Genomic DNA, 18,073 nt, shown 5'->3' with positions numbered 1-18,073 from the left:
GACAAAACATCACCTATTGAGCATCCGAGTCAACTGTCTGGTCGGGATCCATACCATGACCTCTACCGGCCCTCTATATCTCGGCTTCGATCTATCCACCCAGCAATTGAAAGGCTTGGTAGTCGACTCCAGTTTGAAAAAGGTCCATGAGGCCAAGTTCGACTTTGACGCCGATTCTCAAGGTTTCCATGTAAATAAGGGTGTTCTTGTGAACGAAGCCGAGCATGAAGTCTTCGCACCAGTGGCAATGTGGCTGCAGGCCATTGACACACTCTTGGCTCGTCTAAAGGATGGTGGCCTCGACTTCAGTCGTATCAGGGGGATTAGCGGTTCAGGCATGCAGCATGGGAGTGTTTTCTGGAATGCCGATGCGGAACAACTGCTGTCCCAGCTCGATCCTTCAAGAACACTGGAGGCCCAGCTTGACGGAGCGTTCGCCCATCCCTTCAGTCCCAACTGGCAGGACGCAAGCACGCAGAAGGAATGTGACGAGTTTGACGCCGCTCTGGGCAACGAGTCGCAACTAGCAAATGTAACGGGCAGCAAAGCGCACCATCGCTTCACCGGGCCGCAAATTCTACGATTTCAACGTAAATACCCAGATAAATATATCAAGACCTACCGGATCACCCTGGTGTCATCCTGGATCGCTACTATCTTCCTCGGAAAATATGCACCCTTTGACATCTCAGATGTCTGCGGCATGAATCTATGGGATATCAAAGCCGGTAATTGGAATGAGAAACTGTTGGAACTTGCTGCAGGACCCTCTGGCGTGGAGGCGTTGAAGAAGAAACTCGGCGATGTGCCTCAAGACGGCGGTGTCCACTTGGGCACCGTCTCTCCCTACTTTGTTAAGCGACATGGCTTTTCGGATGAGTGCACCATTATCGCCTCGACCGGTGACAACCCTTCCACAATCCTTGCCTTGCCGCTGCGCAGCAACGATGCCATGGTCAGTTTAGGGACAAGTACCACTTTTTTGATGTCCACTCCCGAGTATAAACCAGATCCGAGCACGCATTTCTTCAACCATCCGACTACACCCGGGTTGTATATGTTTATGTTGTGCTATAAAAATGGCGGTCTGGCGAGAGAGAAGGTTCGCGACGCGATCAATGAGAAGCTGGGAGTTGGCGAGAAGAACTCGTGGACAGAGTTCGACAAACGGCTGCTTGATACGCCACCCCTCGCTCAATCGGACGAGAAAGACTCCATGCATCTAGGTCTATACTTCCCCCGTCCTGAAATCATTCCTAACCTACCGGTTGGAGAGTGGCATTTTTCATACAAGCCCCAGACCGATGAGCTCAGCCCCGAGAAATCTGTACCGCAGCCCCCAGAACAAGACGCTAGGGTCATTGTGGAAAGTCAGTTCCTCTCTCTCCGGCTCCGCTCTAGGGAACTCGTCTCGAGCCCTGCAAAGGATCTGCCGCCGCAGCCACGCCGGATCTATCTGGTAGGTGGTGGGTCACGCAACAAGGCCATCGCCCGCGTTGCGGGTGAGGTGCTCGGCGGCTCCGAAGGTGTCTTCAAGCTTGACGTCGGCGAGAACGCGTGTGCCTTGGGCGCTGCTTACAAGGCAGTCTGGGCGGTGGAGCGAAAACAGGGCGAGACGTTTGAGGAGTTGATCGGCAAGAGGTGGCGCGAGGACGAGTTTGTCGAGAAGATCGCGGATGGTTACAACGCCCCGGTGTGGGAGAAGTATAGCAGCGCACTGAAAGGGTTTGAAGAAATGGAGACGAGGCTGCTGAGGGAGCATGAGAGGAAAGGGGAGTGAAAAAAGGGCTGTTGGCAGTCGTGTCGACAGTGGGGAACCAACAAAAAGGGGCCACGCAGAGGCTATCCAGTTCTGTCTGGCTAGACTTTGGAGAATATATATCTATATCAAATATTCAACCCACAAATCAAAGCGTGATTAGTGAATAAACCACCACTACTCTCGGGTCGATATGTCGCCTTCATTTCCAGGTGGGAAAGAAGTCAATTGATGTTTTGGGAGAGTCCGTGGACCTGTTTCTGGAGCTGTGCCGAGTAATTACTCCGTCCGAGTGGTATGGGTCTAGCAAGGGCGAGTATGTAAGGCTTTACTACCCAGCTACCAAGTAGTGAGGGTTGGGTTGAGTCTCAAGCTCCGCCCTTGGGTATCCGATCCTGGCGTGGGTTTTTTTTTTTTCGAACAATATTTTTCAGAAGTTGTCCATGCGGATAGATGCAGGATTGAATTTCCACGCTGTATAGCCCGGCTGTCTGTTCCTGCGTGACGAATGTCTCCAGACGCGCGCACTCGAGAGAGAGTCTTTCTCCATTGAGATATTCTGGATGCGCCCAACGTATAGCAGTGCCAGTTCCAGTTCCAGTCCCAGCGACAGCGCGCCAGCCTTTTGACTTGCTGGTATCGTCGGAATCCATTCTCCCCCCAAAAAAGTCTAGGTCCCATTCCTGATCAAGAGCCCCCGTGTTCGCCATATCGTACAAAGTGATCTCCCAGTTCCGTTTCACTTGAAAAACCTTCCCATCACGTTACTCGCGAGACTCCTCGCCAGTCCAGAGCCCGAGAGAGCCGACCCGGCAAAACTCGAGGCCTGGCTAAACTTGTCGCAGCGCGAGAATGCGACGGTGTTGGTGATGGTGAGGACCAATGCAATCACTACTCATGCAGATTAGTATTTTACTCCACGAAGCATGAAGAACGTCACGTTTGAGCACTCCAGCGCTGAAAACTCGAGAGGCCTCGCATGAGGAGTTAACTCACCAACCGTCACCAGCCAGATGAGATTTTGCAGCCTCACCAACGCCAGAATTGCGAGGCCGACCCACAGCGCCGGCACAGTGTACATGCTCAACCAGAAGAACCTCTTGTCCGTCTTGTTCTCCGTCCTGCCCGTGCCCGCCGCGGATTCAAACACCCAGTGCGAGTCGCCCGTGGAGGTGTTGACCTCGTTCCACCAGCGAAGGCCCACGAGGCGACGTCCGGCGATGTTCTTGAGGTAGTAAAAGTCGATGGACAAGAGGAGGAGGGTGAGGATGAAGACGAGGACGAAGTTGCGGATGAAGAGCACGCCGAAGAGGTACATGAGGAGACTTCCTGAGTTCTCGAATTAGCGAGGGGCCTCTCTCTCTCTCACTCACTCTTTGTTTGCGCTGTAACACAGGTTCCAGGTAGCATAAAAAGGGCGACAAAACATTGGGTAAACACGTTAGACTTACCTATTCGGAAGCCTAGATATGTGAGAAGAGTGATGGGATGGGCACTAAGGCGCCAGTTTAGGGAGCCCGGCTCGTCTGCCATGGTTTGGTTGGATCCGACCCTGGATTCTTTTTATATTTTATGAAGACTGCTGCGGTCGCATGTTCAAGCGGGACAGGGCGGGAGAAACTGTGGACTTTGTGTCAACGACAAAGGATCGATGAAGCGTGGTGGAAAGGAGTTAGTTGGGCACGCGCGTTTGGAACACATGAATTGATCCTCGATTATTGCACGAGGTGGGCGGAGAATGACCAGAGTTGCGCCTCGCTGCTTTAATATTACTGGCGGACTCTCCAAACGGACTCGGGCTGCCACCTCACCACCTATCGCCCAGTTGAGCATCGACACCTACGTCCCCCATCAGTGTGAGAGAGGACACCAGGAGGCTGTATGGCTCCTCTACCGACAACAAACTGATCATGTCCCCATCCCTTCCACCCCGTCCCGCGAGATCACCTGCGAGACCCGCTCAAAATACCTCCGCACATGTGCCTGCTGGCAGTCGAAAGATTCGACCTCTGGTCTACGCAATCGGCATCGCCGGTATAGTCGCATCGGGGGCGTTTATCGGCGCGATCCTGAAGACAAGCAGACAACAGGAGGCTGCAAGAAAGGTATGCTAGATGCCTCATGTCTCCATTCTCCACGTAAAACTCGGGGGTTACAAGTGTCAACGAAATGCTAATACGGCTTCTGTCCTCGTCCAGCAGGCGCAGAAATCCTTGACCACGGACGAAGAAATAGCCCAACAAGGGAATACAGCTGAGCCCGTCATCGCCGTGGTGAGCGAAAACAAGATGTACTACGGATCCCTCGATACGTTAGAGGCAAAGCGAGCCCAGCTCTTGGGCCAAAAGACGGCGCTGGAACGAAAACTTCAGGATTTCCGAGAGTCTCAGCGGAGAAGGGCCGAGGAGGAGAGGGAGAGAAAGGAGTTTGGGTTCAAGAGATGAAGGCTATGAAGATTGTGTCACGGCCGTATTGGCCGATTGAGATTCCAACCCCAGAGAGATCCTTCGTCGGCATCTGGCTCCGGTGGCCCAACGGACGGCTCATAACTACTCCGCCCTGGTCGCACTCTGTTCGAACCAGATCAACTGGCCCGTGAGCCTCACTCTTCACCAATGATTCTGGTCAAATTGCGCGACGTCGACGACATTGACAAGATATAAATCACTTCCGGAGACAACGACGCCTTGTTCTCCAAGGTGCATCGAGGATGATGATGGATGGCACACGGTAAATAGGCATGTTGCTCTACGGTGGCCACGAAACAACGCCTGAGATCGTCCTGAGCTGTTCGGAAAGTCGTTGCGGGACTCGGGTCATCCCAACTTGTATACCCACCCAAAATCGACATGTTGGGGTTACCGCCCGCAGGGGGAGGAGGGGGGTGCAAGAGGAAAGCGCTGCATGCATACCTTCTGGCGTGGCTGGAGGGAAGTCCATGTCACAGCTCTCATGCATGGGACTCTGCTTCTGCAACGGATGCATATTCGGTAGTGTGAGAGAGTATACCTCACCCAGAAGAGCCATGCTCGAAACCGAGCCACGAAACAGAAGCCACCCTCGACGTTTTGTCCGAGGGAGGGTCTATTCACAAATGGACCATACTCTGTGTGGCAGCTTGCTTTTCTTCAGAACAACACATGATATTCATCAGGGAAGCCGCCCACCTGTGTCTACTCTGCTATGCTATGCTATGCTATGCATATTCTCAACCGATATCCTTGCATGTACCATTTCTTGGGCTTCGAGTTTCGTGTTCCTGGTCCCACAACTGTTATATATGTTTACGTGCCAATATATTTGTCTAGCAAGTACTCCCCCTGGGCCATCCCGTTTGGTCAAGGGAGGCGTCTTCAATCGATCACTCCTTCAAATCTACCTACTGAACAGATCATGAGCACCTGGCAGCCAGGCAGGCATGCAGGCCGGGAGATTTCCCCAGACAGCCACGTGACTACGAGGTACAGATTTGCTGCCTTTGCTCGATCTTGCAGTTCGTAGCGAGTACCGAGTCCATACGAGGCATTGGTACGCAGCCTCGTCAGCCTCGTCAGTCTCGAGTCGGTGGTGTTTATTCGGGACGCGTTGTGTCACGCCACAAACATCGAAAATGCAAACTTGTTATTGTCATTCCCCTCCATCGCGCGTTAAGGCAGCGCGCGGCGTAATATTTGGATTCCCATCCATGTCCAACGACTCGAGACAAAAGTTTGCATAGATGCCATGCAAAAGCAGAAAGACCCCGAAAACCCACACACATATCTCACACAAAACTCCAGCTCGGAACCTTTGTCGACCAATGTGTCAATGTGTCACACGCCATTTACCTCCACACCGTCCATGGTCCCCCCTTGACCTCCTCCCATGTACGAGATTCACCCCTATTCCCCGAAAAAGATTCCTGCTTCACATGACGTCCAGACCACTTTCCGTTTCCAGCCGACGTAGACCTCAACCGAAGCGAAACACCCTCGCAAATCCACTGGACCGTGTCGGAATGAACTTCTACTTCTTCGACGAGGGTCCAAAGTCGGCCTCCACCGCTTTCTGGGCACTCCGCTGCTTCTCCACCTTGAACTGGGCCACGATCGCGATGTGATCACTCGGGAAGTGGAAATTCGGAAAGCCCGGTACCCGCTTAAGATATTCCGGGTCGATGGCCCCGAGCAATCCAACCACGCGTAAAGAGTTGCTCGAGTACCAGATGTAGTCCAAGACGTCGACAAAGTTTGGCGTGTAATTCGTGAAAGGCATCTCCCCATCAATGGCGGCATATGAAGACTTGAGCGTAAAATTGTGTGACATACCTGCGCGGGAGAAAGCACCATAATCTCGGCCGTCCAAATCGGCGTGCTCGGCATTCAGCCCTTTCTTTGTGAATAGATCATAGACGGCAGATCCTGCGCCCGAGTTGAAGTCTCCACAGATTATCATCGGGATCTGGGGACCAGAGGTATATGACAATGACGGTCCAGGGTCCGGTAGCGGATCGTCCTCTGAATCAGAGAACCGGAAGGCCTGCTTGTTGGTCGCGGGTGGAAATTTGGCGTACTTGTCTGTGAGCTTGGACAGTTCTTCCATGAGGACAGCCGCTTGTATCAGTTTCACATCTTTGAACGCGGGATCCCAGTAGATGTGAGCATTGACGACAACCACGCGAGAACCCGTGACACGGTTTTCCAAGAACACAACTGTCGCAATGTCATCTCTCTGCCACACCCGGTTCAGCATGTCCGCCGATGCTTTGGCGCCAGGTCGTTCCACCGCTTTTCGTCCCAGGACAAGATGTTGCGTGTCCAGCACCATGTATTTCTTGTCTTTCCAGAAGGTGCCGCACCCATCGACAAATTTAGCAGCGTCACCCAGCGTCTCGGCACGGCTTTTCTGTGCATAATATCCCTTGTAGCCCGATATGGATAGTTCGCCTCGGAAATAATCGTCGTAGCTGCACCGGTCCAGTTCCTGGAGGCAGACAATGTCCGCGTTCATTTCCCGAATCTCTTCCAAGATCAAAGTCTTGCGGAAGCCCCATGTCAGGACGCGCTCCGGAACGTAGCCATACTGCTGCTGCGTCGCGTAGCGGTCGCACAGAATGTTGTAATTCAGCACCTTGACTGTGTCCTGGGTTGGGTCAACTTCGTCTATTTCCTCGATTTGGTGCCACTCTCTTTCCCGGGGAGGCGGAGGTTCTAACACAATATTAGCGTCAAAACATGGAAAGCAAAGATGCGAAACAAACCTGGCATGCTTTCACGGAGATATTCAATCAATTTCCTCGTACCGCCCTCCGTGATCTTGTCGCGCTGCCCTTGCTCCAGTGGATTTCCGTAGATGCCCAGCACCTCGAGTTTGTACAAGAAACCGAGTTCGTAACACAGGGTTTGAATATGGTTATTGAACAGGAGGAGTTGCTTGAGGTTCGTAAGCATGCCAATCTCTTCTGGCAATTCTGTCAGTTGATTAAAAGAGACATCCAGATGCTCGAGGTTCTTTAATTGTCCAATCTCCGGTGGCAGGGTTTCTAGTTGATTATATACAAGGTCGAGTCGTTTCAAGAAATGGTAGGACGGATTGAACAGCACGGGTGACAGCGCGCAGAGACCCTGGCCCCCTAGATCCAGCTCATCCCAGGTTTGCCTGCTAGAAGACTGTCCATTTGATGTGGTTGCCCGAGCTGTATCTGCTGGGAGGTCTTCTGCAGCCGCGCCTAACGGGACATAATTAACGCCCTTGGAGTGATGCGCAACAGTGCGTGCTCGTTGATTTGGGCCGTTGAGATCTTTGCTTTCTTCCCAAAACTGCTTTTGTTCCCTCCAATATTCATTGTCCGGCTCGTCCGCATCGTCGTGCGGTAGTCCATTACCATTTCCGTTAGAGAGGTGCTCGTGCGCGTAGGTGGGCAAATGAGGGGTTCCAGACGGGAAGCCACCTGAAAGATTGTGCTGATGTCCTAATTGTCCGGCGTGATGGTGCTGGCCGTGATGTTGAGTGACGTTGTGATGACCGTGATGGGGTGGCTGGTATTTTGGCAAGTGAAGATTCGCGTAACGCTGATGTGTTTGCGCCCCGTTCATGAGACTGTGCTGTGTCTGGTATCCATTCTGGGAATACATATTGAAATTGTGTGCGACAGAATGGCCCACGGGCGATCTCGATGGAGAGGGAGTGTCGTTGGTGAAAGGTCTTCGTCCGCCGGAAGGCGAGGAGGCTCGATTCTGATTCCGATGCGAAGTGTGTTGGGTGGGGTAATACTGCCCGGCTCCAGGCTGATGGAACCGGAATGCACCATCTGCCATCTAACACGGCAAAGGGGTGTAGGTTGAATGTTTTTCTGCTTGTGAATCGGGAGCGCAACGAGGTGGAGGCGGGGGGGTTGGGACAACTCGGTATGTTATGGAAGGTCGAGCGGAGAGCGAGCAGAATCTTCGTTTCTTCCACATGAGATCCGACGAGGAACTCGACGTCGACGGACAGATTGTCGCAGCGCGGGAGGGTTTAGGGCAACCGGCACCGTAGCGTTCGATCGAGGAAAATGAGGAAGCGGTGGTTTGGGAGAGGGATAAAGATTGAGCAAAGGGAAAGCTTGAGGACAGATCGTACAGCAGCGGATGAAAACGCCGCGGATTGTTGTCACGCAGGCACTTGTGAAGATACTGTGTGGTGTTTGACTGATTGGATATTGAGCTGATATACGGCACAGATATCAATGAAGATGGTGAATTGAGCGAGTGTCAAAAGGTGTTTGATTTGCGCAGGAGAGGGTCGTTCAGGGTGGGTGGGATAGGACTTAGAGCACCATAAGTCGCCTTCTGCTTGCCATTTGCACCTGACTGGGTGGTTTGCTGGTGCTTCCGGGAGGCTAAGACAGACGAGTGGCCCCTTGCGCTGGTCTCGATATCTTGGCATTGTTTCAGTGTTTGTCCTTGTCATCAAACGCCTCAAGGTGCGTCAGGATTACCAGGGTTGTTGACAAAGAGTACACTCTATATATTATGTCTGTTCCCATTCGTTCATCTACTAGACAAGGCTCTATACAAAATGGCCTAATTCACAAAAAGTCCATACATAGGGTATCTGACTGTGCCAGTAGTCCCCCTCGGTCACTCAATAACGCCATCTCTCACAGAAGACCACCACAGTCTATGGTAGTGATTCCAGACTACTACAAGCTTCACTGTGTCTGTCGAGAAACTCAACCCGTAAGCCGCCTGTGGGTCCAAGCACAGCCATAACGGCTGGGTTCAGAGCACTGGCTTAACGAGGTTCCCCAGATATCAGCATGTTGCCGTCAGTTTGGAGCCATTGGTCATGCACGCTATGTGCCTCGAATAGCTCCTCAGACTTCTTTATGACTCTTTTAGAAGGGACGACGTCCTTTCAGTGAGCTCTTGCTTGCTTGTAGTGTCGAAATGTCGAGTTGAGTAGCGTCTAGCTGAGGGACTCTTTGTTGCATAGGAGAAGTTGTCTTCTTCAGCGACCGCTTAGCTCCTGTAGATCATCCATTGCTTCGATGGCTTTGATGGGCATAGATCTTTCAGGAATATCGTTGCTTTATCGTTCGGTATTTTTTCAGGAAGTAGAGCGCCTCGATCTCCTTCTTCACGAACTCCGCTCGCTTGATCCCTTGACGTATCTGCTCCTCGTCCGTCAGATGAGCCTTGGACATGAATGCCTTGTGCAGTCTGGGTCTAAAATAGTCGTAGCCCAGCGGGTAGTGTCTGCCCATTTCCAGCAACTCTGCATGTGATCTCAGTTGAGGAGCTTGACCAACAGATTGGCATGGGTTCTGGTGTTTGTCCTACCTTTGTATACGTTGATGACTTGTCTCCTGAGTCCTGGATTCATTTTGTCTCCCTCAATCATTGGAAATCCATATTCAGATACTGTATTATGTGAATGGGAGCCAGTGGTTGACATAACCACAGAGGAAGCTCAGGTGCGTGACGTCGTCAAGCGAGCGAGCGCCAAGGCTCGTCTCCCTTCGCCCCAAGTTTGTTTGGTTGTTCGTAATCCAACTCCTTCTATTCACATGTGCAGACCACAACCTCAACTCCCCCTCGAATTGTTCTGCATCTTAGTCGCATTACTGTCATTCAGTGTGGATCTTGTAATGATCCGTTTATATCCGAGCTAACTTTCAAGCTCTCAGAGGCAGAAGGCAACTCAGGTGAGGGGATCTCAGAGCCGCAACGTACCACTAACCCTTGGGGGGTTATTTAAATCGCCGACTCGAATCTCATTCTACAAGGAGATGTAGTTGATCTTCCACGGAAACGTCCCTCTTGACTTATAGGGTTCCTATTTCTCAGATGAGCATAACATGTCTCTCTGACGCACGCCGCATGGGACGAGGCTGAAGAGGCTCGCTCTATCGGCAATATTGAGCCGAAAGACCGAAGACCGAAGCCGGAAGGCTTCTGGGCGTTCAGCCTGGCAACAAAAGGAAAGGTATCGCTTGGTCTTGATACGAAGGTCCATCTACAACTACAAACGTGTACTCGATCAAGGCCTAGTCGCGACTTCAGGTGGTGGATGGCATGGCTGAGTTTGAGAGTGAGTTTTATCTCCGCGTTGTGGCTTGGTGAAATCAGGCCGTGCGCAAAAGTGGGAGTTTGTCTTTACGTTGTCTCCTTGTACAAGAAACAAGCACTATCGTCAATGGCACGGTATACCGTTACTGGCTGTGAGAAAGTACCGAGGTTTCATCAGGCCACTCTTGGAGAGGGAAGTGACGTGACAATCTTCAACGTTGTAACCAGCCGTAAAACATCACACCATGGAATTCGATACGGCGGGAGTTTTCTGTGTCTGGTAATCAACGAGGGTGAAAAACGATGAACTCGAAAGCCCGTCCTCGAGAAGGTCTGCGCTTGCTGTGAAGCCATGGAGGATGAAAGAGACGTAGAAGGAGGGCTAATGTCAGACGGAGCAAGTAGCAAGCGAAGATGTACCAACGACAATACCCAGGCATGGAGTCTGCAGTTGTCAACGCCAGTCGATGAACGTCGGATGGGTGCTCTGGCAAAGACAGCGGCGAGAAGCTGAAGACCGTATGCTCTCACACGCTATCGGTTTCATTCCAACCGCCTGTCCTGCCTCTTTCGACCTGCAGAATTTCTTCACTCCCTAACCGTAGCGGGTATAGAGGATAGGCAGGAAGGTAAAGGAGAGGGCATGGTAGACTTGGACATGAGCGGTGAGTCAACTCTGTATAGTACGACGCGGAGACCTTCTCGTGAGTGGTCCACATAAGCGAACAGTGTTCGCTAATGGGGGCCTTCTGCGGTCAAGGAGCGATTTCAGGAGGCGAGGACAAGTGAGGAGGTGTTGACGCGTCGCGTCTTGGACAATGTGCGAGATTTACGGCGCCGAAGATCGGGGCTAGAGACGAGCGACCGCTGAAAGAATATTTACCCGGAATCAGAGGAACGGGAAAAGGCAAAAAGAAAAACGGGCTCAAGTGAAGAATAAATGGCGCAGGGGACAAAGGCAAACAGGGCCGTTTTCGGCGATTTTTAACGCCGGTTTTGAATGAGCCACACAAACACAACACCGAGCAAGTCTTGTGCCGAGTGAACGAGATGCGAGTTGTGGAATGCGAGCTGCTTGGTAAGGAATAGATGCCGGCCACTCCCCATACAACACATCATCACCGCCTGTGCCTCGTACATACATTTACCTGAAACCAGTCGAGTTGGGTATCTCCGTCTCAGTCAGGATCGGCAAAGACGGCTTCTTTTTCTGCTGGGATTCCCATTCCTCGTCTCAACATGACGTCGGCGATATCGGAATTCGTTATCCATGGGCCATCACCATAAAACCACCCGTCATCCTTCATCGCACTGTCTAACGTACATATTGGTGATAATGGCCACCAAGGCACTAAACACAGACTACCCATGGCTAATATACACGCGCGCGACCATGCCATGTCGCCGACCGAGACTATGACTTCAGACCTCTCTCGTCAAACTACAAACTCTGACTATGGCGACCTCGACCCTGACGAGGAAAAGTCGCAGGAGGGCCGGGCGGCTGCGTCTATCGCGACAGGTCGGTCGGTCAGTCTCAACAGAACCATGTCTCGAAGAGAGACCATATTGTCGCGGATCAGGTCAAGGCCGCCCATTGGCACCTTCACCCATCCGCTGGAGCATCAGAAGACGACAGTTGAAGACCTGGTCGATTTTGAGGGCGCTGATGACCCGTACAGGCCTGTCAACTGGACTATGAAGAAGAAAGTCATCACGACTGCCCTGTACGGCTTTACCACCATGACCGCCACTTGGGCGAGCAGTAGCTACAGTTCAGGCACACAGCAGGTCGCCCGTGATTTTCATGTTGGGACCCAGGTCTCGACGCTGGGAACAACGCTTTTCTTGCTTGGATTCGGTATTGGTCCTCTGCTTTGGGCACCACTCTCAGAAGTCTATGGCCGCAAGAATGCTGTCCTTCCGCCCATGTTCGTTTCTGCCTGTTTTTCGTTCGGGACTGCCGCGGCCAAAGACATTCAGACCATCATGATCACGAGATTCTTTGCGGGCTTCTTTTCTTCGGCGCCTGTCACTAACACTGGAGGCGTACTAAGTGATTTGTTCCCGGCGTCCCAGAGAGGTATTGCCATCGCATCCTACGCAATGGCCGTGGTAATTGGCCCGGTTTTTGGACCCATCGTGGGCGCCGCTCTTGTAGTCCAGCCCAGCCTCGGGTGGCGATGGACCGAGTATATTACAGGAATCATCCAGTTGGCTATCTTGGTGTTCGATGTCATCTTCCTGGACGAGTCGTATCCTCCTCGACTTCTGGTCTACAAGGCACGGAGGCTGCGACACCAAAGTGGGAATTGGGCTCTTCACGCCAAGTTTGAGGAGTGGGATGTGTCTGTGGTGGAGTTGGCGAACAAGGTGAGCAATTGCTTTTTGGGCGATGACCACTCGCAGTGTGCTGACCAGCTGTAGTTCTTGATCCGGCCGTTCCAGTTGTTGATGACCCCCATTTGCGCCCTCGTGGCTCTCTATGCAAGCTTTTGCTATGGGATTTTGTACATGCAACTTGGTAAGCATCTTGTCTTTTTGACTCCTCGAGTGAAGACTGACCATAGGGTTAGGGGCCATCCCGATCATCTTTGGCGAGCACCGTCGCTGGAAACTACTCCCCTCGGAACTACCGTTCCTGGCGATTCTCGTGGGAGCCATCACCGGGGCGGTCATCAATATCTTCAACCAGCTGGTATATAACCGCAAGTCCGGAGGCAAAGTGGCGCCCGAGTTACGTCTACCCCCCATGATGTTTGGCTCTTTTCTGTTCTCGTCGGGCCTCTTCATCACCGGGTGGACATCCGACCCAAAGTTCCCATGGATCGCCCCGGTGATCGGGCTGTACATGACCGGTCTCGGGTTCTTCACGATCTTCCAAGCGGCGCTGAACTACCTTGTCGACACATTCCAGAGATATGCTGCCAGCGCTGTGGCGGCCAACACCTTTCTGCGATCATGCTTTGCTGCAGCGTACGTGTTTCCCATTGTCATGATGTGAGATGATGAATTCGGCACTGACATGATGGCAGGTTTCCGCTCGTCGTGACTCCTTTGTACCATAATGTCGGAGTTCCATGGGGCACGAGCATATTTGGGTTCTTTGCCATCGCCCTGATACCCGTCCCGTTTGTGTTTTTTGTGTTTGGTAAGCGAATTAGAGCGAAGAGTAAATGGAGTCGGTTCTAGATCTGGCGACTTTTTACGTTTGAGATATTAGTCTTGCGGTATATGTTTACATCTAAGGATGAGCTGATACGAGAATGAACCGTACGAGCCTCAGTTTGCCAATCGGAGGCTATTGAGGTTGTACATGGTAATGAATGTCCATTTAAGCAGACACAATAAGAGCAAGATGCTATATTCCTTGTCCGTTATTCCGCTGGACACCAAAAAGCTTGACTTGACTGGGTGCCCCATCAGGCCATAACGCTTTCTTAGCCCCTCGTTCTGATATATACCATATGGACGTTTATCCCAGCCCCAGCTCTAAATCCTCCGTCCTTTTGTCTGCATCACTCAAGTATCTCGGCCCAATCAATGAATACTGTACTTGAATTGAGGCAACTCGGAGAGGGTCTACCTGTTCGCTTATCTCCCTGTTAATGGATGGGTGGATGGTCTACTGCTTAGCGACCTCCTTAGGTGGGTGTTTCTTACCTGCCCATTGTGGTTGAATCCTCTTTTATCTCCCTCGCCCTTCTCACTTCTCCCTTCTTCTCCGTCAAACAAGAATACTCCAATCATACAATGGCGGATGTGAGTTGAGTATTGGTTCTAGATTTCGTCAGAATTCTCCGACTCGTCCATATACCCGCCAGCCTGTGGGGAGTTGGTTGATGGAACCACAACTTGACCGGTGCATGCATGCCAGGCTGCAGCGTTTTGCTTCAAACTGAGAAATATATACCCCGGGGCCCCTCCTTCAATGATCCTCATCAGGCATCTTCAATTTCTTCCTCGAAACCTGGGCCCGCTTCTTGCAGCGAGGCATCCTCCATTGATACGATTGCTGGTTGTGTTGTCGCCCTCTTGAGCATCATGTCGACTGGCGGCCATGTTCAATGCGGGAACAGCCGTGAGGAAGACCACATTGAATCCGCGCCATTGCTGGGCAGTTCGCTCGACAGTAGCGGCGATGATGGGAACTCAAGGAATCAATCCAGACTCCTCGCAAAGGTCTACGCCGTCGTGTTCTGCGCCAATCTCGCATTCCAGGTCCTGGCTCCTGCTCAGACCGAGATCTACGAGTCCATCTACTGCTCGCAATGGTACCGCCGGCATCCCAGCAATGCGTTCCCACCATCTGGCAAGATCCCAGAGTCATACTGCAAGATAGGCCCCGTCCAGACACAGATATCTACACTCAAGGGGTGGTACGAATTCTTCGCCGCGGCCCCGGGTCTCCTCTTGAGCATCCCCATGGGAATCCTCACCGACACCATCGGTCGACGACGCCTGCTGATCCTCAACGTTACCGTCCTGTGCCTGACACAGGTGTGGACTACTTTTGTCACCTGGTTCAACGGCCAAATACCCCTTCGCGCCATCTGGCTGGGCGCAGGCCTCAATCTTGTGAGTGGTGGAGTCATGGTGACAGAGTTGCTTTTTGTGGTAAGCTCTGCTCGCGCAGAATGGATTACATAGGCACACAACTGATGGGTCCACAGTGTATCCTGACCGACGTCAGTTCGAGTGACCGAGTGTATGTTGTCGAGCTTTGAGGGCTATGTTGATCCTGAGTGGACGTTTTGTAGCTAACCTGTGTTTGGGGCAGAGTCGAGACATTTTTCCGCTCAACCGCATTCAGCTACTTCAGCAAGGTCATCGGACCGGTCCTCGCAGCGACTCTTATGCGGCGTGATCCGTGGCTCGCCATATACCTCGGACTTGCGCTACTAGTCATCACCGTTATCGTGGTCACTACCGTCCCAGAAACCCTCCACTGGCAAGTTGCTGCTGCACGGGACGGACGATCCAGGATACATGGTGACGAGGCCGCTACAAGGTCGATAGATCCCAAATGTGATGGCAGCTGGCGACGCTCAAAGGTGCACTTGTCCCGCTTGGCCAAGGTCTGGAGCGACTGGCGCCTCGTCTTCGTCGCCCTGGCCCACCCGTTCCGCCTGATCTGCGACGCCCTGAGCGACCTCCTCCAGCGGTACGTGTCGGACCGGTACGGCTGGACACTCGCGGACGCCACGCTCGTCTACTCCCTGCAGGCTGTGGCGGCGGGCCTGGTGCTGTTCACGGTGCTGCCGCGCCTCTCGGCGAGGATCGACGCGCGGTACGCGCTCAGTGCCGTGCAGAAGAACGTGGTCCTGTCGCGGGCGTCGCTGCTGGTGCTGGCCGCGGCGTTTGCCGTCATCGGTCTCGCGCCGCACCCGGTCATCATGGTCGCAGGCCTCCTGCTCCAGACGCTGTCGACGGGCTTCCCCGCGACGCTGCGCGCCCTGGCCGCCGCGCTCATCGACGCCCACGATCAGGGCCGCGTCTTCTCCGTGCTCGCCATCGCAGAGACCCTCAGCGTCATGCTCGCCTACCCGATCACGGCCGCCCTGTTCAACGCTGGCCTCGAGCGTGGTGCCGGCCCCTGGCTCGGCTTGCCCTACGACGTCGTTGCAGTGGCCGCTGCCCTGGCTTGCGCCGTCATGTGTCTCCTCCGCTTCGAGCGCCCGCGCCCCCAGCGCCACCCGCGTACTCGCGCGCGGGTTGTGTGAGTGCTAGAATGTACAAACAAATGACCATAGACAGACAAACAGGAAGAAAAACGGGAAGAGGCTGTCATAGACATTATAGATTCCCCCTTTACCGTGCTTTCATTCAATGCACACCCCCAAGCCAGATCATTGGAGATGCGAGGATATAGCAACAAATGCTTTCAGGAGCACGCCATGACCCGACGAATAGCTAGGATTTTCTGTGACGCTCGAGAAAGACAGGCCGGCAGTGTGTCGGTGGTTTAGCAAGGTCGAGACTGGTTCACGACGTCGCGTGCATTCAGACCTATCCATATCTTCATAGTTTGGCCCTGGTCTGCTGTTCGCGCCACCTCTGCAAGGCCTCTTCCTCCCTCTTCCTTGCGTGGTTCTGCATTGTCTTCATGGCGTCCGTCACCTCGTCGTCGCTGATTTTGCTCAGCTGATCCGGACCTAGCTCTCGAATGTTTGACGGTTTCGAGAACGCCTTGACCCAGACGAATCTACTCGTCTTTGGCCCGCTGCCGTCGACGACGGCGGTGCAAAAGTTTGCGGCGCGCTCGAAACAATCCCTGGCTTTCGGGGTCTTGGGGAACAACATGGCAAAGCAGTGAGGCATCCCCTCGTAGCCCACGAAATCCACCACTCCACCGGCCTGGTGCATTCTGCGTGCTAGTATGGTGATCTCGTCCTCTAGGCCTTCGTTTCCCAAGCACAGCCATGCTGGTGGCATACCTTTCCAGAGATCTGAACCAGCAGCGAGAGGTGACGCGAGAGGATGAGCCATAATTGACGCGTCGCAGAGGATATTGGCTCGAGGAGGGCTCGCCGGCCACAAATCGTCCGGAAGAGGGTCAGCCTTTGACACTCCTTCCGCATTTGGTGGATCCAGATAATCCAGATGAGCATTTTTGTTTATAGAAGGCATTGAATGAGATATATCGGCCCACGCACTGTTGAGGCAAAGGCCCGCGGGCAGTTCAATGGGGACATCGACTCCATGGAATCTGATGCTGCTCACGCCCGTCCTCTGCAGTGTCAGGAGGAGCTGTAATAAGACCACAGCGAGGTTGCCTCCAGCAGAGTCTCCGGCAAACACGATATGTTTTGCAGGTACAGGGTCATGCGGCAGACCTTTGGGAGGTGCCAGAAGCGATAAATACGCCACCAATCCGTCGAGCAATTGGGCAGGGAAAGGGTTTTGAGGGGCTAAACGGTATCTCACAGAATAGCCGCGACCTTCCGTCAACCGTGCAAGGCGCGACACAGGCTCTCTATGCGATGCCGGATCCATCAGAAAATAGGCTCCACCATGGAAATATAAAATCGTGGTGTTGGTCGAAACGGTGGCCATCAGAATTCTATAATGGTCGTCTTCAGATACATCTGGTCTAGGTTCGTGCGCAGACGCGCCTTTCTTGTAGCCAGTCCATTCGGCTTCCACGCCCACAATGTCGGGCAAAGTGTATGTTTCGCTGCCATTTCCAAGCTCTTTGATGGCTTTCACAACAGCTTCTCTAGGGCCGGACTCGTCAAGTGGGGGTGGGATGGTCACTTTGGCGATGCATATGGGTCCTTTGATTCCAGGATCCTTCGTGGAGATGTGTTGTAGATATCTCATAGGCTTCCTAACCCTCGTAATAGACCGCAGTATAACCACAACCACCTCTGTTGTCAGATCTTGCTTTGCTGAATTAGGCGACAAATTGAGTGTATTGAGGACGATCGTCTTGAGCAGCAAAGGCAGACGGGGCAGGAGGAGCCTGACGAGGGCTCGCGTCGAAATGTCCATCGCAGCGTGGTACAAGGATCATCCAATGAGCTCTACCGCAATGCTATGACTCGAAGGGGCGGAAAAGCACACTCTAGACCGACGAAACTCGACAGAAAACAAAAGTTAGTGGCAAGAAGTGGACTGCGACAGATGCGAGAACAGGCACCACTTGGCCGGTGCCGCCATGACTTGAAGCGCAGTTTTGCAGTGACAAGCGAAAGGCATCAAGCGGCCACTTTTTAGCTGGCGCAGGCACTGAACCATTAGCGACGTCATAGACTGCGAGGCAACAGCTTCTTCTGCACTC

The 18,073-nt window shown here is 53.0% G+C and overlaps 7 protein-coding genes across 7 annotated transcripts; 4 read left to right on the top strand and 3 right to left on the bottom strand.

The window, feature by feature from the left end:
• Positions 1-55: 55 nt before the first annotated feature.
• Positions 56-1,780, top strand: AYO20_04580 (D-xylulose kinase A; the record flags this gene model as incomplete). The annotated part of the gene is made up of 1 exon (XM_022642876.1): positions 56-1,780. The coding sequence occupies one exon, from the start codon at positions 56-58 to the stop codon at positions 1,778-1,780; it is 1,725 nt and encodes a 574-aa protein (XP_022501178.1).
• Positions 1,781-2,498: 718 nt separating this feature from the next.
• AYO20_04579 (golgi apparatus membrane protein TVP23) lies at positions 2,499-3,292 on the bottom strand (the record flags this gene model as incomplete). The annotated part of the gene is made up of 3 exons (XM_022642875.1): positions 2,499-2,650; positions 2,756-3,088; positions 3,211-3,292. 3 exons carry the CDS (start codon positions 3,290-3,292, stop codon positions 2,499-2,501), a joined length of 567 nt encoding a protein of 188 aa, XP_022501177.1.
• Positions 3,293-3,669: 377 nt separating this feature from the next.
• AYO20_04578 (hypothetical protein) lies at positions 3,670-4,203 on the top strand (the record flags this gene model as incomplete). Its single annotated transcript, XM_022642874.1, has 2 exons — positions 3,670-3,864; positions 3,958-4,203. 2 exons carry the CDS (start codon positions 3,670-3,672, stop codon positions 4,201-4,203), a joined length of 441 nt encoding a protein of 146 aa, XP_022501176.1.
• A 1,561-nt stretch (positions 4,204-5,764) lies between these two features.
• Positions 5,765-7,872, bottom strand: AYO20_04577 (hypothetical protein; the record flags this gene model as incomplete). The annotated part of the gene is made up of 2 exons (XM_022642873.1): positions 5,765-6,948; positions 6,999-7,872. The coding sequence occupies 2 exons, from the start codon at positions 7,870-7,872 to the stop codon at positions 5,765-5,767; spliced, it is 2,058 nt and encodes a 685-aa protein (XP_022501175.1).
• Positions 7,873-11,658: 3,786 nt separating this feature from the next.
• Positions 11,659-13,482, top strand: AYO20_04576 (hypothetical protein; the record flags this gene model as incomplete). Its single annotated transcript, XM_022642872.1, has 4 exons — positions 11,659-12,663; positions 12,718-12,814; positions 12,867-13,266; positions 13,326-13,482. 4 exons carry the CDS (start codon positions 11,659-11,661, stop codon positions 13,480-13,482), a joined length of 1,659 nt encoding a protein of 552 aa, XP_022501174.1.
• Positions 13,483-14,334: 852 nt separating this feature from the next.
• On the top strand, positions 14,335-16,013 carry AYO20_04575 (hypothetical protein; the record flags this gene model as incomplete). Its single annotated transcript, XM_022642871.1, has 3 exons — positions 14,335-14,907; positions 14,964-14,998; positions 15,071-16,013. The coding sequence occupies 3 exons, from the start codon at positions 14,335-14,337 to the stop codon at positions 16,011-16,013; spliced, it is 1,551 nt and encodes a 516-aa protein (XP_022501173.1).
• Positions 16,014-16,311: 298 nt separating this feature from the next.
• Positions 16,312-17,784, bottom strand: AYO20_04574 (hypothetical protein; the record flags this gene model as incomplete). Its single annotated transcript, XM_022642870.1, has 1 exon — positions 16,312-17,784. The coding sequence occupies one exon, from the start codon at positions 17,782-17,784 to the stop codon at positions 16,312-16,314; it is 1,473 nt and encodes a 490-aa protein (XP_022501172.1).
• Between the last annotated feature and the right edge of the window lie 289 nt (positions 17,785-18,073).

This window comes from Fonsecaea nubica (assembly GCF_001646965.1).
Source record: "Fonsecaea nubica strain CBS 269.64 chromosome Unknown Scaff24, whole genome shotgun sequence".
Classification (NCBI taxonomy): Eukaryota; Fungi; Ascomycota; class Eurotiomycetes; order Chaetothyriales; family Herpotrichiellaceae; genus Fonsecaea; species Fonsecaea nubica.
Note: the sequence above shows the minus strand (reverse complement) of the source record. Positions and strands in the feature narration are given on the sequence as shown.